This window comes from Anabrus simplex, chromosome 5 (assembly GCF_040414725.1).
Source record: "Anabrus simplex isolate iqAnaSimp1 chromosome 5, ASM4041472v1, whole genome shotgun sequence".
NCBI classification, from domain to species: domain Eukaryota; kingdom Metazoa; phylum Arthropoda; class Insecta; order Orthoptera; family Tettigoniidae; genus Anabrus; species Anabrus simplex.
The window spans coordinates 299,255,055-299,270,446 of NC_090269.1; the positions used below are offsets into that span (position 1 = coordinate 299,255,055).

The 15,392-nt window shown below is 39.5% G+C and overlaps 1 protein-coding gene across 2 annotated transcripts in view; it reads left to right on the forward strand.

Annotated features, from left to right (window-relative positions):
• Positions 1-5,370: 5,370 nt before the first annotated feature.
• The window catches only part of loco (locomotion defects), a 308,467-nt gene continuing 298,445 nt past the window's right edge, over positions 5,371-15,392 (forward strand). For both annotated transcript variants that reach the window (XM_067147469.2, XM_067147470.2), the window contains exon 1: positions 5,371-7,838. In XM_067147469.2, the coding sequence (XP_067003570.2) occupies positions 5,727-7,838 (2,112 nt within the window). In that variant the 5' untranslated portion in view covers positions 5,371-5,726. The remainder of the gene's footprint in view (positions 7,839-15,392) is intronic.

Below are 15,392 nucleotides of genomic sequence, written 5' to 3' on the forward strand. Positions count from 1 at the left end.
AGCTTTGTTTCGATGCGTTAAGGCATGACCTTGCGTCCATTGTGTCATTGTATCCCGCTTTGCGTCGTAGGTGGCTAAAGAAAAGCTCGATATCATCGCTTGTTAGATTCCTCGTCAAGACATAATGAAAATTCATACTTATGAGGTATTTTACGCAGGCCACAGTGGATTGGGTAGTCAAGACCAACGCCTGATACATTTCCCTCGTGAATCTTTTCTCTTTCTCTGGATGCATTTGAATGTTCTTGATACATGACAGGAAATCATTTATTAACCAACTGAGGCGTTCATATTCAATGCTGAAAAATGCCAGTTTGTTCTCATTCCTGGATTATGTCCCATACAAGGTGTTGCAGACATCATGGGCATCGAACCACTTCATAAAATGCTCCATGAAAGAAATTGTTTCTTTTAAACTGTTCCTCTCTTTAATTCTCTCGGGACAAACCACCTCCATACTCTTCAAACCAGCGATTGTTTCAGGGGAAAATACAATTTTGGCTCTTGCTACATTCATTTTCTCCAAATTTGTAGGGTAAACTACTTTTCTGGTTAGTTTCCTCACCGGCTTCATAATTGAAGATTTCTGGAGTTTGAAAAGACCTCTCAAATGATCGCCGGTCACGATAGAATTGTTTACAAAAAAGTCTCGTGACAAATGTTGGGATCGCACGTTTTTTATGACGTGACTGGGATCGAAACGTAGGAACAGAGGCCTAGTTTTATCAGGTGGATGTCGTATCTCATGCGTAATGCTTCCTCCACATAATGTTTCGAACATCGAAACATTTACCTGAGAATTGTCGGTCACAATTCTGATCACTCTGAAACCACACTCTTCAACAGTATTTAATGCATCCAAGGTTAATTTTGCAAGTTGTGAGCCCGTAACGGATGAAGTGAAATAGAAAGACGCCGATATTCTGTAATATGTAGAGAGTCCCTTGAACAAAATGCAGAGTAGTTTATTGGCCAACCTATCTTCGATTCCAAGAGCGTCAATGTCAATGTCATTCAGTCCAATAAACATATCTAATTTCCTGTCATACATAAGTTTCGGCTTTATGGATATTTCATCTATTATAAGGGAACAAACCTTTTCGTTATCGTTCACTAACGACAGTTTTTCTGCAAGTAATCGTGCTTTAGTTAGCGAAGTTATGCCCGTTTCCCCTTTTGAGTATCCAACATACGATTTCAACGTTCTTGGATGAGGAAGATGCAAAATATCGAGTGTTCTGAGAAGCCGATAACCAGTTGGCGACCTTGAAGATAATAGCACACAAATTTTAACTGTAGTCTCCTGGTATTTACATTTCTTTTTTCCAAAGCTCTGAAGTTGTTCTAACAAAAGGTTTGCTTTCATATTACCTCCCTCAGCTTCCTTCTGAATTTTAGAAACTCGACTTGCAAGATTTCCGGGATCCTTCTTTACCTTACTAAGTTCTGCTTCCAAGTCACGAATTTTTACGCGCAACTTCTTAATAATTCTCACGTGCTTTCTATTTCTTCTGATCTCCTTCCTTAATTTCCTGGTACCGGTAATGTATTTTGGTACTGTTTATTTTAGGACGGGAGAAAACTGTGTACCTACTGTTGTGGTGCCTACATTTATCAGGTCAGATTCTCCAGTATTATCAGGCACAGGAGAATCCGATTGTTCCACACATTTTCTCTTATTTCTTATATACTCATTTTCACTGTCCGTGTTTTCAAGCTGTCTTTTCTTAGGAGCTTTCCTACATTTTAAAGTGACTTGTTTGTGTTTGGGGAACTCTGTAAAAACTGAAGGGACTTTATTAGGCAGGAGTGTCTTTTTAGATGTACTTATACTAAAGTCTTCTTCTATGAAGTGTTTACTGCACACCCTCGATTTTTCTGTAGGAACCCAGAGAGATCCCGGTTTGTCTCCTCTGCGAGATATAGCAACAAGCCACCGTTCTTTTAAAGCACTATTCACTGGAAACTTGTGAAATGAAATTCCACTACCTTTAATTTGTCGTGAATGACAATAAGGAACACAGCAATAAACCATGATTGAACCTGCGAGTGCTTATTATCACAAGAATACATACATTCATAACCAACTCAATACACACGTTTAAAGGCGCGAATCTGGTAAACAGGGGGCAAGGTAGCGATCCTAGCGGCCCGCCAATGAACTGCAGTGTGACCACTTCTATAGCGTTTTACGGGCTCTATTTCCAGGCCTTGTATTATAGCGTAGGCAACGCCAGAACTAGCGCACACTTCCCGGCCTTGTGTATCTCGTAGGCAACGGTCTACAACAAAACGGACCTTACTTAAAAAACACGCTTCGTATTTAAACTCCACTTGCATACATTTTTCTTCGTCATTATTCCAAAGTTTGAACTCTTTAGGCTCCAAACATATTTCTAACGCCCTTAACCAATACAAGGCGCCGTTAAACAAGATTCGACGTAGCAATTTGTGTTCTTATAGAACTAGTAATATGCAACTTGTTACCACATTTTTGGGCAAGGACATTCAAAAAAGTATATAAATTACGACTGTTTGTAAGGCTTTTATGATAAGAATATCTTAACTACTGTCATCCCTTTCCCTCATCTTTTGACGCATATACCTACATCATCCTCACTTTTATCATTTGTAATTTATCTTTAAAAACTGCAGTTAAGAACAATCAGGATCCTGATTTATTACCTTTCAGGTTTGAGATTAAGGCTGAAGATGCCCTTAAATAAAGGGCGAAACATGTCCTTATAATTTTCTTCATAAGATTTAATTCTTAATTAAAATCAATCTTCATGTATTGGATAAATGGAATAAAATAAACATTAATATTTATTTGACTTTATGTGGTACGGTATGTTGCGAGCTGTAAGTGGAGAGATGGCGTAGAATGACATTAGTAGATGATTAAGCTTTAGCGGAGCTTTTAAAGGTAGGAAAGATCATAATGTGAAGATAAAGTTGGAATTCAAGAAGACAAATTGGGGCAAATCGGAATATTATCAAGGAAAATGTTTGATAAATTCCCAATTTCCTTAAATCATTTAAAGGTGACTAAGTAAACAACTAAATGCAGATCAATGATGATTGATTGATTTATACTGCATCTGAAATAACTACAAAATATGGTACACAGTATGAGTAATTCTGTACTTAAAATGACAAACAAGGAGGGTATTCAGAACGTGAAGACTGTATAAACTCAATCATGAAATTTTTCATTTTTAGCTCCCAGTCAAACAGCGCAGGCATTATGATTTATGATGGAACAATTCTTTTCTCAAACTCTTGAAGAAAATATGTAACTTGTAGATGTCAGACAAGTCACTCTTATTCAAGATTATAGTTAACATGGAAGCAGACACCAGCATATCATTAGCCAGGAGTAATATCTCGAGAAAAAAAGCTGTCGTGTTGAAAGGGGTTAAGAATGTCAGGTATAAAATATATGTTTATTAGCTGTAAGACCACACAAGTCTTGTATTGCTATTAACAAAAACTTAAGCAAATACATTCTACTGTAAATGTACTGTAATTACCGTATCCAAAGCATACAAAAATATTATGTACCGGTATAGTAGAAATTAATGAAAAATAGTATTACAATAGTTAAATTTTGCTGCCACCAGGCTATTGCTTATTAGATCTAAATTATGAATCTATCTCTGCCCAAAAGTTCACAAATTGTGAGCTTATAATGCCAACCACAGGCACCAACTGACTACTGTATTACTATTTCCACTTGTACTGTTCTCATCCCTTTCATATTTCCTATTCGAACTTCGTAGATTATTTGTTGAGTCCTAGAAAATAATTCATTTTCATCCCCTTTCGTGGTTTAGATGATACCTCCTTAATTCAAAGAGTCAAGAGAGATGGTACCGGTATGCTTAAAGAGTTGTGGTACCAGACCGGTTATGATTTGCTTGATCTTTCTATGTTCGGCAATAGCAACACTTGGGAGTTTTATTCAGTTTTGAGTATAGCGAAGTTTTATTCAATTTTGAGTACAGCTTCATTGAAAATGGCATTATTGTAATAATTTTGCTAATCAGGAAGATGAGTCGTCTGAATAGACTGCCAGTAGCTTACATACAGTATTCCAGTAGCACTGAATTACTCTACGTCAGCCAGTAAGCAATCATAAGCCTGCCTTGTGGTCATGATCCTGAAGGTCTCTATAGTCTGACAGCATGATTAGCTGGTTCTAGTTCTGTTGGTTGAAATAATTTCACCATAAGAATGTTGGCCGGTAGGGTAGAAGAGGTGGTAGTAGGCCTATACAATGTTTAATCACTAGAGTGCATGCCAAAAGTCGGGATTCAATTCCAAACATATCTGCAGTGTTCATATGGAGTGAGGACATAATATGACACTGTTGATGATGATGCGTCTGTCAGTTGGAGACGTTAATCTTTTAATCTGGTGCTATTCGACAGGAGTAGGCTATGTGCCGGCACTCTGTTTCAGCCTTTGCCTTCCCACCATCATATATCACATCATTCATTTCATCTCATTAACTCCTCTGACGAGGTTGACGTCAGGAATGGCATCCAGTCATAAAATCCCGCTAGGAAGGTTCATCTCACTTCATACCCGACTACTACTACTACTACTAAACGTTTTTATTTATCCCCTGAAGGGGGAGGGTGGCCTTTTAGACGGTGACGCCGTCTAAAAGGCCGGGAGATTGTTGCGGTGAAAGAGATGTGCGGAGAAGTTGAGGGGGTGGGCGGCCGTGGCCTATACTACGAACTGTCCCGGCATTGGCCTTAGTGCAGGAGAATGGAAAACCACGGAAAACCATTCTCAAGACAGCCGACGGGTGGAGCCAGGCGTGAAGTCCGGCACTGTGCCCCAGGCCCGTCTCCCGAATGCAGAGGCGTAGAGCCACGGTAGAGCCGTGGCCAACTTTCCTCTGCTCGGTTGGTCGGTCAGAGTACTAAGCTGTTGGACCACGGGCAAGCCGTGGTCTCTTAAGTGACGAAACCCACTCTGCATCCACCGACGTCATACCCGACCCCATAGAGAAAGACATATTCTTCGGAGAAACATCCGGGATAAGGTTTGGACACACACACAGTTTGTTGTTTATTCCTCTGTCGTACTCCCGCAGGCCAACCTCTCATTGAATTTTAACAAAATAGTGCAGAGTATTAATATTTCGAGGAAAGAGCTAATTACCTAATTCATTCATTCATTCATTCATTCGTTTTTCATCAGTCCTTTCATTCAACGGTCCTTGATTCAAGCCCAAGATGTAGTACTTTCAGTTAAAATATTTTAAAGCAGATAGCGTGCGTGTTCTTTTGTTGTCATTTGCCGGAGGCATTTCATTTCAAGTTCAAAATGGCTACGTATTTGGTATGTGTTGTGATGGAGTGTTTAGTTGTACGTTGAAATAATGTGTGTGAATAGTGAGTTTTGAAAGAGTGAAACGCGGAAAAATGGGAATTATACCTGTTCGCACAATGGAAAATAAATGTTTGTGCGTATTTCATTATGCAATCTTCGGAGTTTACCTGTCTGCAGCTGGCCTGCATTCATGCCACTGGTTGAACGTCTGTATCATTTGTCGTTATTAGTGTTAAAACGATCAGTTGGGAAAAACATGGAAATAACATTGGTGAGAGGCAAGCAAACTTGCTTGCAGGTCATGGACAAATGTAATTGTGTTTGCTGTTACTCTACATGACCTTGGTTATTTGGCATGTTTGAATGACATAACCAAAATGCATCCCATAAGGAGACGCAAAAAGCGTCCCAATTACGGGGTACGAACTGTGGAAGTCAGCCGAGGGAAGAATGGATTTGGTTTTACCATCTCAGGGCAGCAGCCATGTATCCTCAGTTGTATTGTCACTGGAAGCCCAGCTGAGAAAGCTGGATTACGACCAGGTGATTACCTCGTAGCAGTTAATGGACAGAGTGTTAGTAAAGTTCCCCATGATGATGTTGTTCGTCTCATTGGGTGTTCTTCTGGAATCCTGAAGTTGCAAATAGCTGAGAATTACTATTCTGACAGTTCAGATGAAGACGTCATTGCTCCAACAAGACCCAAACCTAAATATTTACATAAACCTCGTAATAGTACTCAGAATCATCGTTCTATTGCAGCACCACAACAGAGCCGTGCGGCAAAAGTGGTTAGGGATCTTCGCACTGGAGCTATGTTCGAAGAACAGCAGCTGGAAGCATTATCCAATTCTGTTGCTGCCTTGGTTCGACCAGTAAGTAAACCCACTCCCCCTCTTCCAGTGCGATGGGAACCTCCTTTACCTCTTCCACCTCCTCGTCTCTTTCCTCATCCACAGGTAGAGAAACCTAGAGAAGTAGAGAGAGATACAGTTGAATATCGTGCCTTAGTAGGATATTTAGGGACTATAGAAATGCCAAAAGAACTTCAACCAGGCTCAAGGCTACAAATAGTTCGTGGTTGCATTAAGCGTTTGCGTGCAGAAAAACGTGCTCACACTTTAGTATTAATGAGTGTTCATATGCGTAGTCTCACTCTTATGAACTGTCATCAGGCAATAATCGCAGAATACCCGAGTGATCGAGTCACATTTTGTGGTGCAAGTTCAGATGATGAACATCGGTACTTTGGTCTTGTAACAACAGCTATGAGGTGTCTTGATGATGACAATGACAGTGGTGAATCTGTATCTTCAAGTTCTTGCCATGTGTTTGCTGTTGAACTCCGTCTTCATAGCAGTCATAATGACCATGCAGCTAAGGCTGAAGCTTTTCGAATTCAGTGCACTGTAGATCCAGTTACAGGTCAATGTCATGAATTTCCAGCTACCTCAGATCCAATCCTCTCAGCAATCAAAGTACTTTACAGCTCCAAAGAGATTAGGGGTAATATTGAAAATGAAGAACCTCTAGTTGCTAATTCTCCTCAGCCCAGTAATGCTAGCAGTACAACCACTACCACATCTAGTAACAGTGACTCAGGGATTGGATTTAGGGATGATTGTGGCAATCAGTCTGACCGAATCCTAATGGTAGATGTTCAGAACCAAAGGCTACATATACAGCAAGTAATCAGCAATGGGCATGAAGATCAGCGTATGGTGCAATCTCCAAAATCCTGTGTGTATGATCTGGCTGTACCTCCTAATAGGTGTCGTACAAGTAGACTTACGGATGATGGGTGCAGTTCAAGACTGACTGTAAGGGCAATGCCTGACCCTATTGTCAATATTTCTAGCACATTAGCTGTTAGCAGTCGTAGCAGATCTCCACTGAGCAGTAGTTCAAGTGAGAGTGAAAACCAGCAATGTAAGACAAGTGTTCGACCAGGACTGTATGCCGAACGTGCTCTTGATGTTCCTGTCTATGACTTTCCCAGTTATCGAACTGGCACAGCAAGATCTAATGATGATATGAGTATTAGTAGTGGCACCAATAAGAGCCAAGACCAGTTAACTTTACCTTATAAACCCAAGTCATATGAGGATTTCACTTCTGATAAATTGAATTCGTCCCAATTTCCATCTCATTTTCCAGAGAAATCTGTTGAAGTTGGTGGTTTTAACTTCCACAACTTTTCAGGACTTGGGAAAAGTGTTAGATCTACGGATGCTATGAGTATAGGTAGTGCTCAGTCGCAAGATCCTTTGCTTTCATATAAGTTAAGCCCTAAAGTTTTTGGATTACCTCGTCCTGTAACTCATAGTTTAGAAGATTTGAAAGTGACTGAGGTGCAGGGCATGAATGGAGAGGCAACAGATGGAAATCTCAGTCATTCTTCCAGCAGAGGGCAACAATGGGGGAGTCTCCAGGAACTTCGCAGCTTTGTTGCCAATTGTTTTGAATCTTCTCCTGTCCCAGAACATATGGTATGTATCAACATATCACTACAGTATTTATACATTGAATACAGTTAAGGTAAATATAGGATAGAGAGGAAGAGTCACTTACCTTAGCATGGACTAGAATACTCTTGGTGTAGCCTAGATAAGAACAAATAAAAAAGTGCTATTAATTTTATTACTTGAAGGTAAGTTACTCTTTCTGATTATAGTCTCATAATAATTTAATTTATTGAATGGAATGTCTTAATAGTATTGATTAACCCTTTGCTTTTAAACAGCATGGAGTACTCTGTCGGGCAGGTGATTGGTTTTCATGTTTCTTTATAACATTTACTTACGTAGGTAGGGTTTACAAGTAACAAACTTCATATTCATTATGGAGAAATATGAGGTTATGCAGTGATATTTAAGTTGCCAATGTTTCTGTCTTGCTACTTTACCGCTTTTCATGAGAGTTTAATCCTGATGTAGGCTAAATGTGGTATGTCCACGTCTCCACCAAAGAAAGAGTTGTGATTCGCTGACCGTGTAGTACTGACCTCCACCCTGTCAACATCTTGTGTTCGGACGTACAGGGCTGAACGTCGCATACGACAATAGTGCGAAGATCTGAACTTCTGAATAAACATATTTGTGTACACTACTTAAAATAGACGAGGAACAGTTTTTGAGCTGTGTGAAACTAAACAGAGGGGTTTGAAGGGAGATCTACTGCTGAAGATTAGGGCCTATGTTATTTATTCATTTCTGAATATTAAAGAAAGCTCTCTTAGGCTAGGGCACAAAATTACACACATAGGAAAGTTTACCTTAGGACAGCTGTTTGAAATGTCCACCCGGTAGACTCTAACCTAATATAATACCAACTTTCGAGTTGAAATTTATATCACTTATCTTGTAGAGTTCCTATCCTGATATAGCATGATTGGACATGTCAGGCGGAACTGTTGATAATCCTGTAACACCATCTATCGAAAAGTAACAACTCAAAAATACAAGAAATACAGGGAGTTTTGTTCATAACAATGCACTGCCTATGGTCACTTCTGAGCGGTTTTCCTCTTTTTTTGCTTCACAACACGCGATGGTCCTACCTCTTGCTCCATTTCTCTCATTATAAATACTGACTCACTGACTGCTGCTGCAAGTTGCAACACCTTATCTCCACCTTGTACAGCTTGGGACATTCCCCCACAATGAGAAGACTTCCTGTATAACACCACGCCTTGTGCCTCATTTCTTGTTATTTAATCACTATTATATAAAATAGTGTGTGTATATATATATATATATGAAAACTATATTTTAAGTTGATTACGTACTCTTCCAAACTCTCTAAATGTAATAAAATAAAATAAAATTAATGCGATGTACTACTTTTCTTTGAGTTTCCATACAGTCGAGTGAGTGCGACGGTTGCTTCTCCAATCAGCTATGTCCACATGCAAAGGCAAGGTGCTCTGCCTATTTGTTTACATCAGGATTAAACTCTCATGAAAAGACATATAGCATCTTCATCAGGGAAATAATAAAATTAATATGATGTATCACTTTCCATGGATAGGCATATGGCTGAAGATAAGGAGGTCATGTTAGAAATCAAGTCCACTACCCCCATGGCTTTCTTAGGAGACGGCCATTATGATTTGCTCTGAAATATAACTTTGCTAAAGTTATCCAAGATTTGGCAATTTATTTTTCCTGTCAAGTAATAATAATATCATATCATCGGAATGGACGTATTTCCATATTTTAAAAGTCCAACTAACTTATCTCTGCTGGGTTTGAACCTGTGATCTAGGGATCTAGAGGCAGACAGAGGAAGCTATCAAATGATTCCAGATATGAAAAATGTTTCTCTTTACAGATGACTATTATGTCATAAAAAATGAATTTCATCATTATTAGACCTATAGACCTATAGCCTATGGCTGGTTGATCTGCAGGGGACTGCTCTGGCTGGCAGTCCTTTAATTTCATTGGCTGTGTAAGTATATATTATAGAAGTCCAACTTCATGGCTTCCATGAATGGGTCACATTTTTGAAAACAGATAGAAGTGAAGTTGCCACAGTCAGAACTCAGGAGAATATTGCCAATGGGCCTATAAAATGATAAACTTATTTATACTGCTTATGGGCTAAAACTTCTTTGAAAATGTATAAGTTATTTGTGATGTTTAGTGCACTATTATCATGTATGAAAGAGAGGTAATGTTGCTGCAAGTTATAGTTTTCTTTTTACCCAACATGTTTTGTACACTACCAACTACTGCCACAGTGGATCAGTGTTAGTGTGTTGTAACTCTTGACTTCAAATTTACGGGATTGATCCCAGCGAAGGTAGTCTACTGTTGAAGGAAGGTCAAAAATCTTGGCATTCAATGCCATTGTTGCCATGTTAAGATCTCTAATACCACGCTCATGGTCACCCGACAAAATTAAATTAGCTCAGCCATAATATCCACCATTCCAATAGAATTCTTTTTCTGTTGTTAGCACAATTGGAATGTTGAAATTGGTAGCCAGGCTGCCTAGATGGCACTACTTCAGAAGGTCTGCACTTCAGTACCTGAGGCCATAGGCCTATGACTGCGGATATTATTATTATTATTATTACTATTATACTCAACACATACGTGAAGAAGGAGTATTCAAGTGAAAACAAGATTTATGTATGGTATATAGCAGGGGTGGCCACTAACCTTAATTCCGGGAGCCGCAAAATTAGGAGACAAAATTGGGAGCATGTTTATAAAATGGTTCATAAAATGAAGACAGGTTTTTCATTTTATAACAAACGAAGGAACAATTATTTTCTACACAGAACATTATTGTTCAGGTACACACCAAGGAATGAGATTTTACTTCTGAGAAGTGCTTTTTCGAGTGTTCATTTTTGCTGTTAGTTTTTTGGTAAGCACAGTGCGCATAAGTTCACTTAAATGTTCATTAGTTAGTTCAGATCGATATTTACATTGAATAAATTTAAGCGTTGAGTACAGTGATTCCCACACATAAGTAGTCCCAAAAATTGAGATAAGTCTCTTGGCACACTCCTTTGTTAGTGGATACTTTTCTTCTGGAACATTCTTATGAAATTCTATGGTAGAAACGCCACTTCGTTTGATTACTTTTAGTCCTTCGTTCTCTTGCGGTTCTAGTAGCTCCAACTCTACAGCTGCTGTATCCTTTGTTATTGGTGATGAAACAGGACAGCCATTGCCTACAACGTCAACAGCAAAAGGATTTTCCAGGAATTAAAGTTAAGGTTTAAGTGATCTCAAATCATTAAATCTGCCATTGATTTCGACAGTAACGCCAGATATTTTACTCATGTAATCTTCAGTTTCCACCTGAACGTCAGGAAGGCTTTCAGTAATTTTCTTCAAACATTTGAAGTGAGAAAGGTCTTTCCCAAAATGCTATGAAACTTACTATGAAAGCTAAGTACAGTCTGAGCCAAATCAGAAGTAAGTTTTTCTCTTCCTTGTAAAGTTATGTTTAGCATTTTTAAATGCTGGACCACATCTGGAAAAGAAGCCAAATCAAACAACCACTGGGGGTCATTGAGTTCAGGAAATGATTTTTTCTTTTTCTTCCATAAACTGTTTGATTGGATCAAGTAATTAAAAAAAAATATGCCAAGAAAAATTGCTTACAAATAGCCATCGTACTAAGCAGTACCAATATACATCATCAGGAGGCTCGTCATTGTTCATATCTTCTATAAAAATTTGAACTGTCGGCGTGTTTTGGCACATGAGTGAATACAGTTCACAAATTTTTAGAATTACCTGCGTAATATGCGGGTACTGAAAATATTTTACTGCTAAATGTTCTCTGTGAATAATACAATGTACAGGTTGGAAATCAGGAACTGATGTGTCAGCATTTAAAAGCCCAATAAGCCCTTGTTTCGTGCCAGTCATAGATGGTACACCATCGGTAGTAATACTGACAATATTACATATAGGCACTGAGTTTTTCTGTAAAACACCATCCAGGGCTTCTTTAATGTCACAACCACGAGTAGTATCCTTCAAAGTAACCAGGTCTAAAACTTCTTCCACCACCTGCAAGTCCCTAGACCCATACCTCACAAATATGGCTAGTTGTGGTTTTATCTTTGATATCAGTAGACTCGTCCAGGGCCAGACTTACTGCTGAGCACTTGCTTAGATTTTTCTGTAAATTATTAAAATTATCCACACTAATAACAGAAACTCGCCTCTCTATTGTGTGTCTAGCAGCGGGCTTTTAGTTGATCAGTTTCTGCAGTTTCTTATTTTCGGGCTCTAAAACAGAAATAACTTGTGCCATGTTTTTCTCAATAATCTTCCCCTTTGTGTAAGGCTATTTGCTTTTGCAATATCAAAAGCCAAGATGAAGCCAGCTTCTGCTGTCATATCTGCTTCCTTGGTAAAAATTGACATAACCCTACTCTGACCATGGAGTTTTTCCTTTAGTGATTTCAGTTTGGTTTTCCTTAACTGAGAGCCAACGGGAAAATCTTTCTTGAAACCGCTGTGGTTAGTGTCATGATGGTGTTATAGATTACTGGCGTTGATCGTTGACAATGTTCTTTGACACAAAAGACACATTGGCTTACCGTTCCTTTCTAAAATACGAATTCTTTCTCCCAGTTGGTGTTGAAAGCTCGATTCTCCTCTTCATATTTACGCTTCTTAGACAGCATCGCAACTGTTCGGACACCAGGCCAAAACTGTACTGAAACAGCATACAGAAAAGTATCAGCACTCGCTACTTCCTATACGAGAACGCGACTGGCTTCACCTCATGACACTGACTCACTGACACACTCTCCCGCTCAAAACACTATCTAAAGGAAGGCCCCAGAACTATATTCACCTCCCATGTCTCACCGCTTTGCTACAGTGTTAATAACGTTAAGCCGCACATCGCTGCTACTGACTGCTGCTGGCAGCGAGATGTTGTTAGATTCCATTAATTATATCATTTAATTTTACTCTAAGGTTGGTTCAAGAGCCACACAAGACTGACTCGCGAGCCGCCGCGAGTCTCGTTGTGGCCAGCCCTGGTATTTAGCCTTCTGTATATGATGGTTGGAACTTAAATAGTGGCAACACTGCTGTGCAGACGCTATGCAACGGAATCTAATATTGTCACTGATAGAACACGTTGGTTACATACCTACCTTACCTCCGAGCAAATGGACTTGCCCTTCCCACATCACCTGCGTGCGCACAAGTGAGAGAAACACAGTCACTTGTGAGCTAGCGGTCTAACGTAACGTTGCCACTATGTTTTCCAAACAGGAACAACGGAGCTTGATCAAGATTGAATGTGCCAGAGGTCGTACAGCACGACAGTGTCATCAAGGTCTTCAAGAGCCTTGCAGGGAATCTGCATTGCCTTACAGAACAGTGGCATGTTGATTAAAAGCCTCAACGATGGTTGGCAAACTGTGGCGGACATTCATCGGGCAGGTCGTCCTACAAGTGAAGAAGAAGTGCATGCTCTTGCCGCGTTACTGGATAGTGATCAAAATCAGACAGTTCGTGAGCATTCGCTTCAGAACTGTTGCAGAGATTCGACAGGCAGTAGACTGCTCCATTTGCACCATCAACAGAACAGGCTCTGCCAAATGTATACTATGACTTTCACATCACTGGCAACGGGTTATACACAACGCTGGTGACTACATTGAAGGACAATATAAGTTGCTAACATGTAACTCGTTTGTATCTTTTGTAAATAAATAGTTGCCACTTCGTATTTATTTTAACTTAAAACTAGGTAGGTGTACTGGTATCATGAATCATTTATTTAATCCTACTCTAATCGTAAAGAAGCAAATATGTTTATTTGAGACACAGTGAGTAAAACCATAGTTAATGCACTGTACAAAGCAGCTAACAAGCAAACAACTTGACTCATTTACTTTGTGAGGAACCATGTTCTAATTTTGGAAACTTATTACTGAATCAACAAACCCTCTGCCATATTGATATTTAACTTAGATTCTTTTCAGATATGCCACGCTTATGTTTGAAACAACCACTGTAGAGATGATTAAAGAAGGGCTGGTAATCCATGCACCTGTTCCTTTTCTCATGAGGCACAATGTTTCCATGGCACTATGTCCTCTGGTATAAAGTAGATCAAGTTTGTTACTTTTATTTATCTAGTCTACCTGGTGACCATGATTGTCAAGGCATCAAGTTTTATGGTCTGACATTATGGTTAGCTGGGTTGAGTCCCTAGATTGTGTTCCAAAAGCCTGGATTCAGTTCCAAACCTCACCATCATATCCTCACCAGGATATGATAGTGTTGATGGTGCTTTGTCCATTGGATAGGGAAGTTAAGTCTTGAGTAGAGACTCCTTGGTGTTATTCAACAGGAGTAGGTTATATGACGATACCAGGTTTCACCTTCTCCCTGCCTCATGACCGCATTCTACCTACACAACACACAATATGTGGTCATCGTACTGAATGCAGAAACAATGGTACAATGATCGCCAAAGCCAAAAGTGCCTGGATGTTAAAACATACTTTCATATATCTGTCTCTGTTTCATCCTTTGACTTTGACAACATGAAAGTAGCAGAAGTATAACTAATGCTAGTAACACAGTTCCTTTTGCAGCCAGCCCCTGTGATAATGGTGTGAAGATGTTACTCATAGGGTAAATTGGTGTAAGCATTTCAGTAGGACTGGGAGACTCATATGTACTGCACCTTATGGCTTGGCAAGGAAATCAGTGGGAAACTGAATCACTTGTCATTTTCCTAATGTGCCTCTTCGTGATGCTTGGGCTATCTGTGACAGCTGATGATAGATTTGTTGGGGATTCTTCCAGCCTTCGGGCTGAAGACATAACAGACTGACGTAAGGTAGAGGGCTGTGAGGGATTAGTAGTGAGTAAAAATTGAATAATTATTTCAGTATTTAACTTGAGAAGTTACAAACCCATCCCAGGATGCATTGGGATTACAAATATGTGTACACATCAGAATGAATGCTGGGCTGAGTGGCTTAGATGGTAGAGCTGGCTTTGAGCCCAAGTTGGCAGGTTTGATAATGGTTCGATCCAGTGGTGTTTGAAGGTGGTCAGATACATTAGCCTTGTGTATGTAAATTTATCAGCACATTCTAGCACCTCAGCATTTCCGAAAACCATAAAAGTAGTTAATGGGACGTAAAACCAAATACGTTTATTATTACTACACATTTGAATAGAAGAGCAATGTATCTCAACCAGCAGGACTGGCCAACACAACAGGACCGCATGTGAGCTAGCATGCGTCACTCATTTCCAGTAAAGAATCACCAAACTCGCAAATTGTCACAAATAAATAGTGATAAATCAGTATACACCTGTGCACCATAACAATGCTTTTAAAATTAAGACAGATCCATAACTCAAGAATACCTCTCTAGCATGGTGCATTATACCCAAAATATCTACATGGGCAACTATCGGATCCTGCATGTTACAATGACGCCCACAATTATGTATATAAGGAAATATTGTTAGAGGAACGGGGATTGATCCTTAGCATTGAGATGATAACTCCTCCTCTGCCCTTCA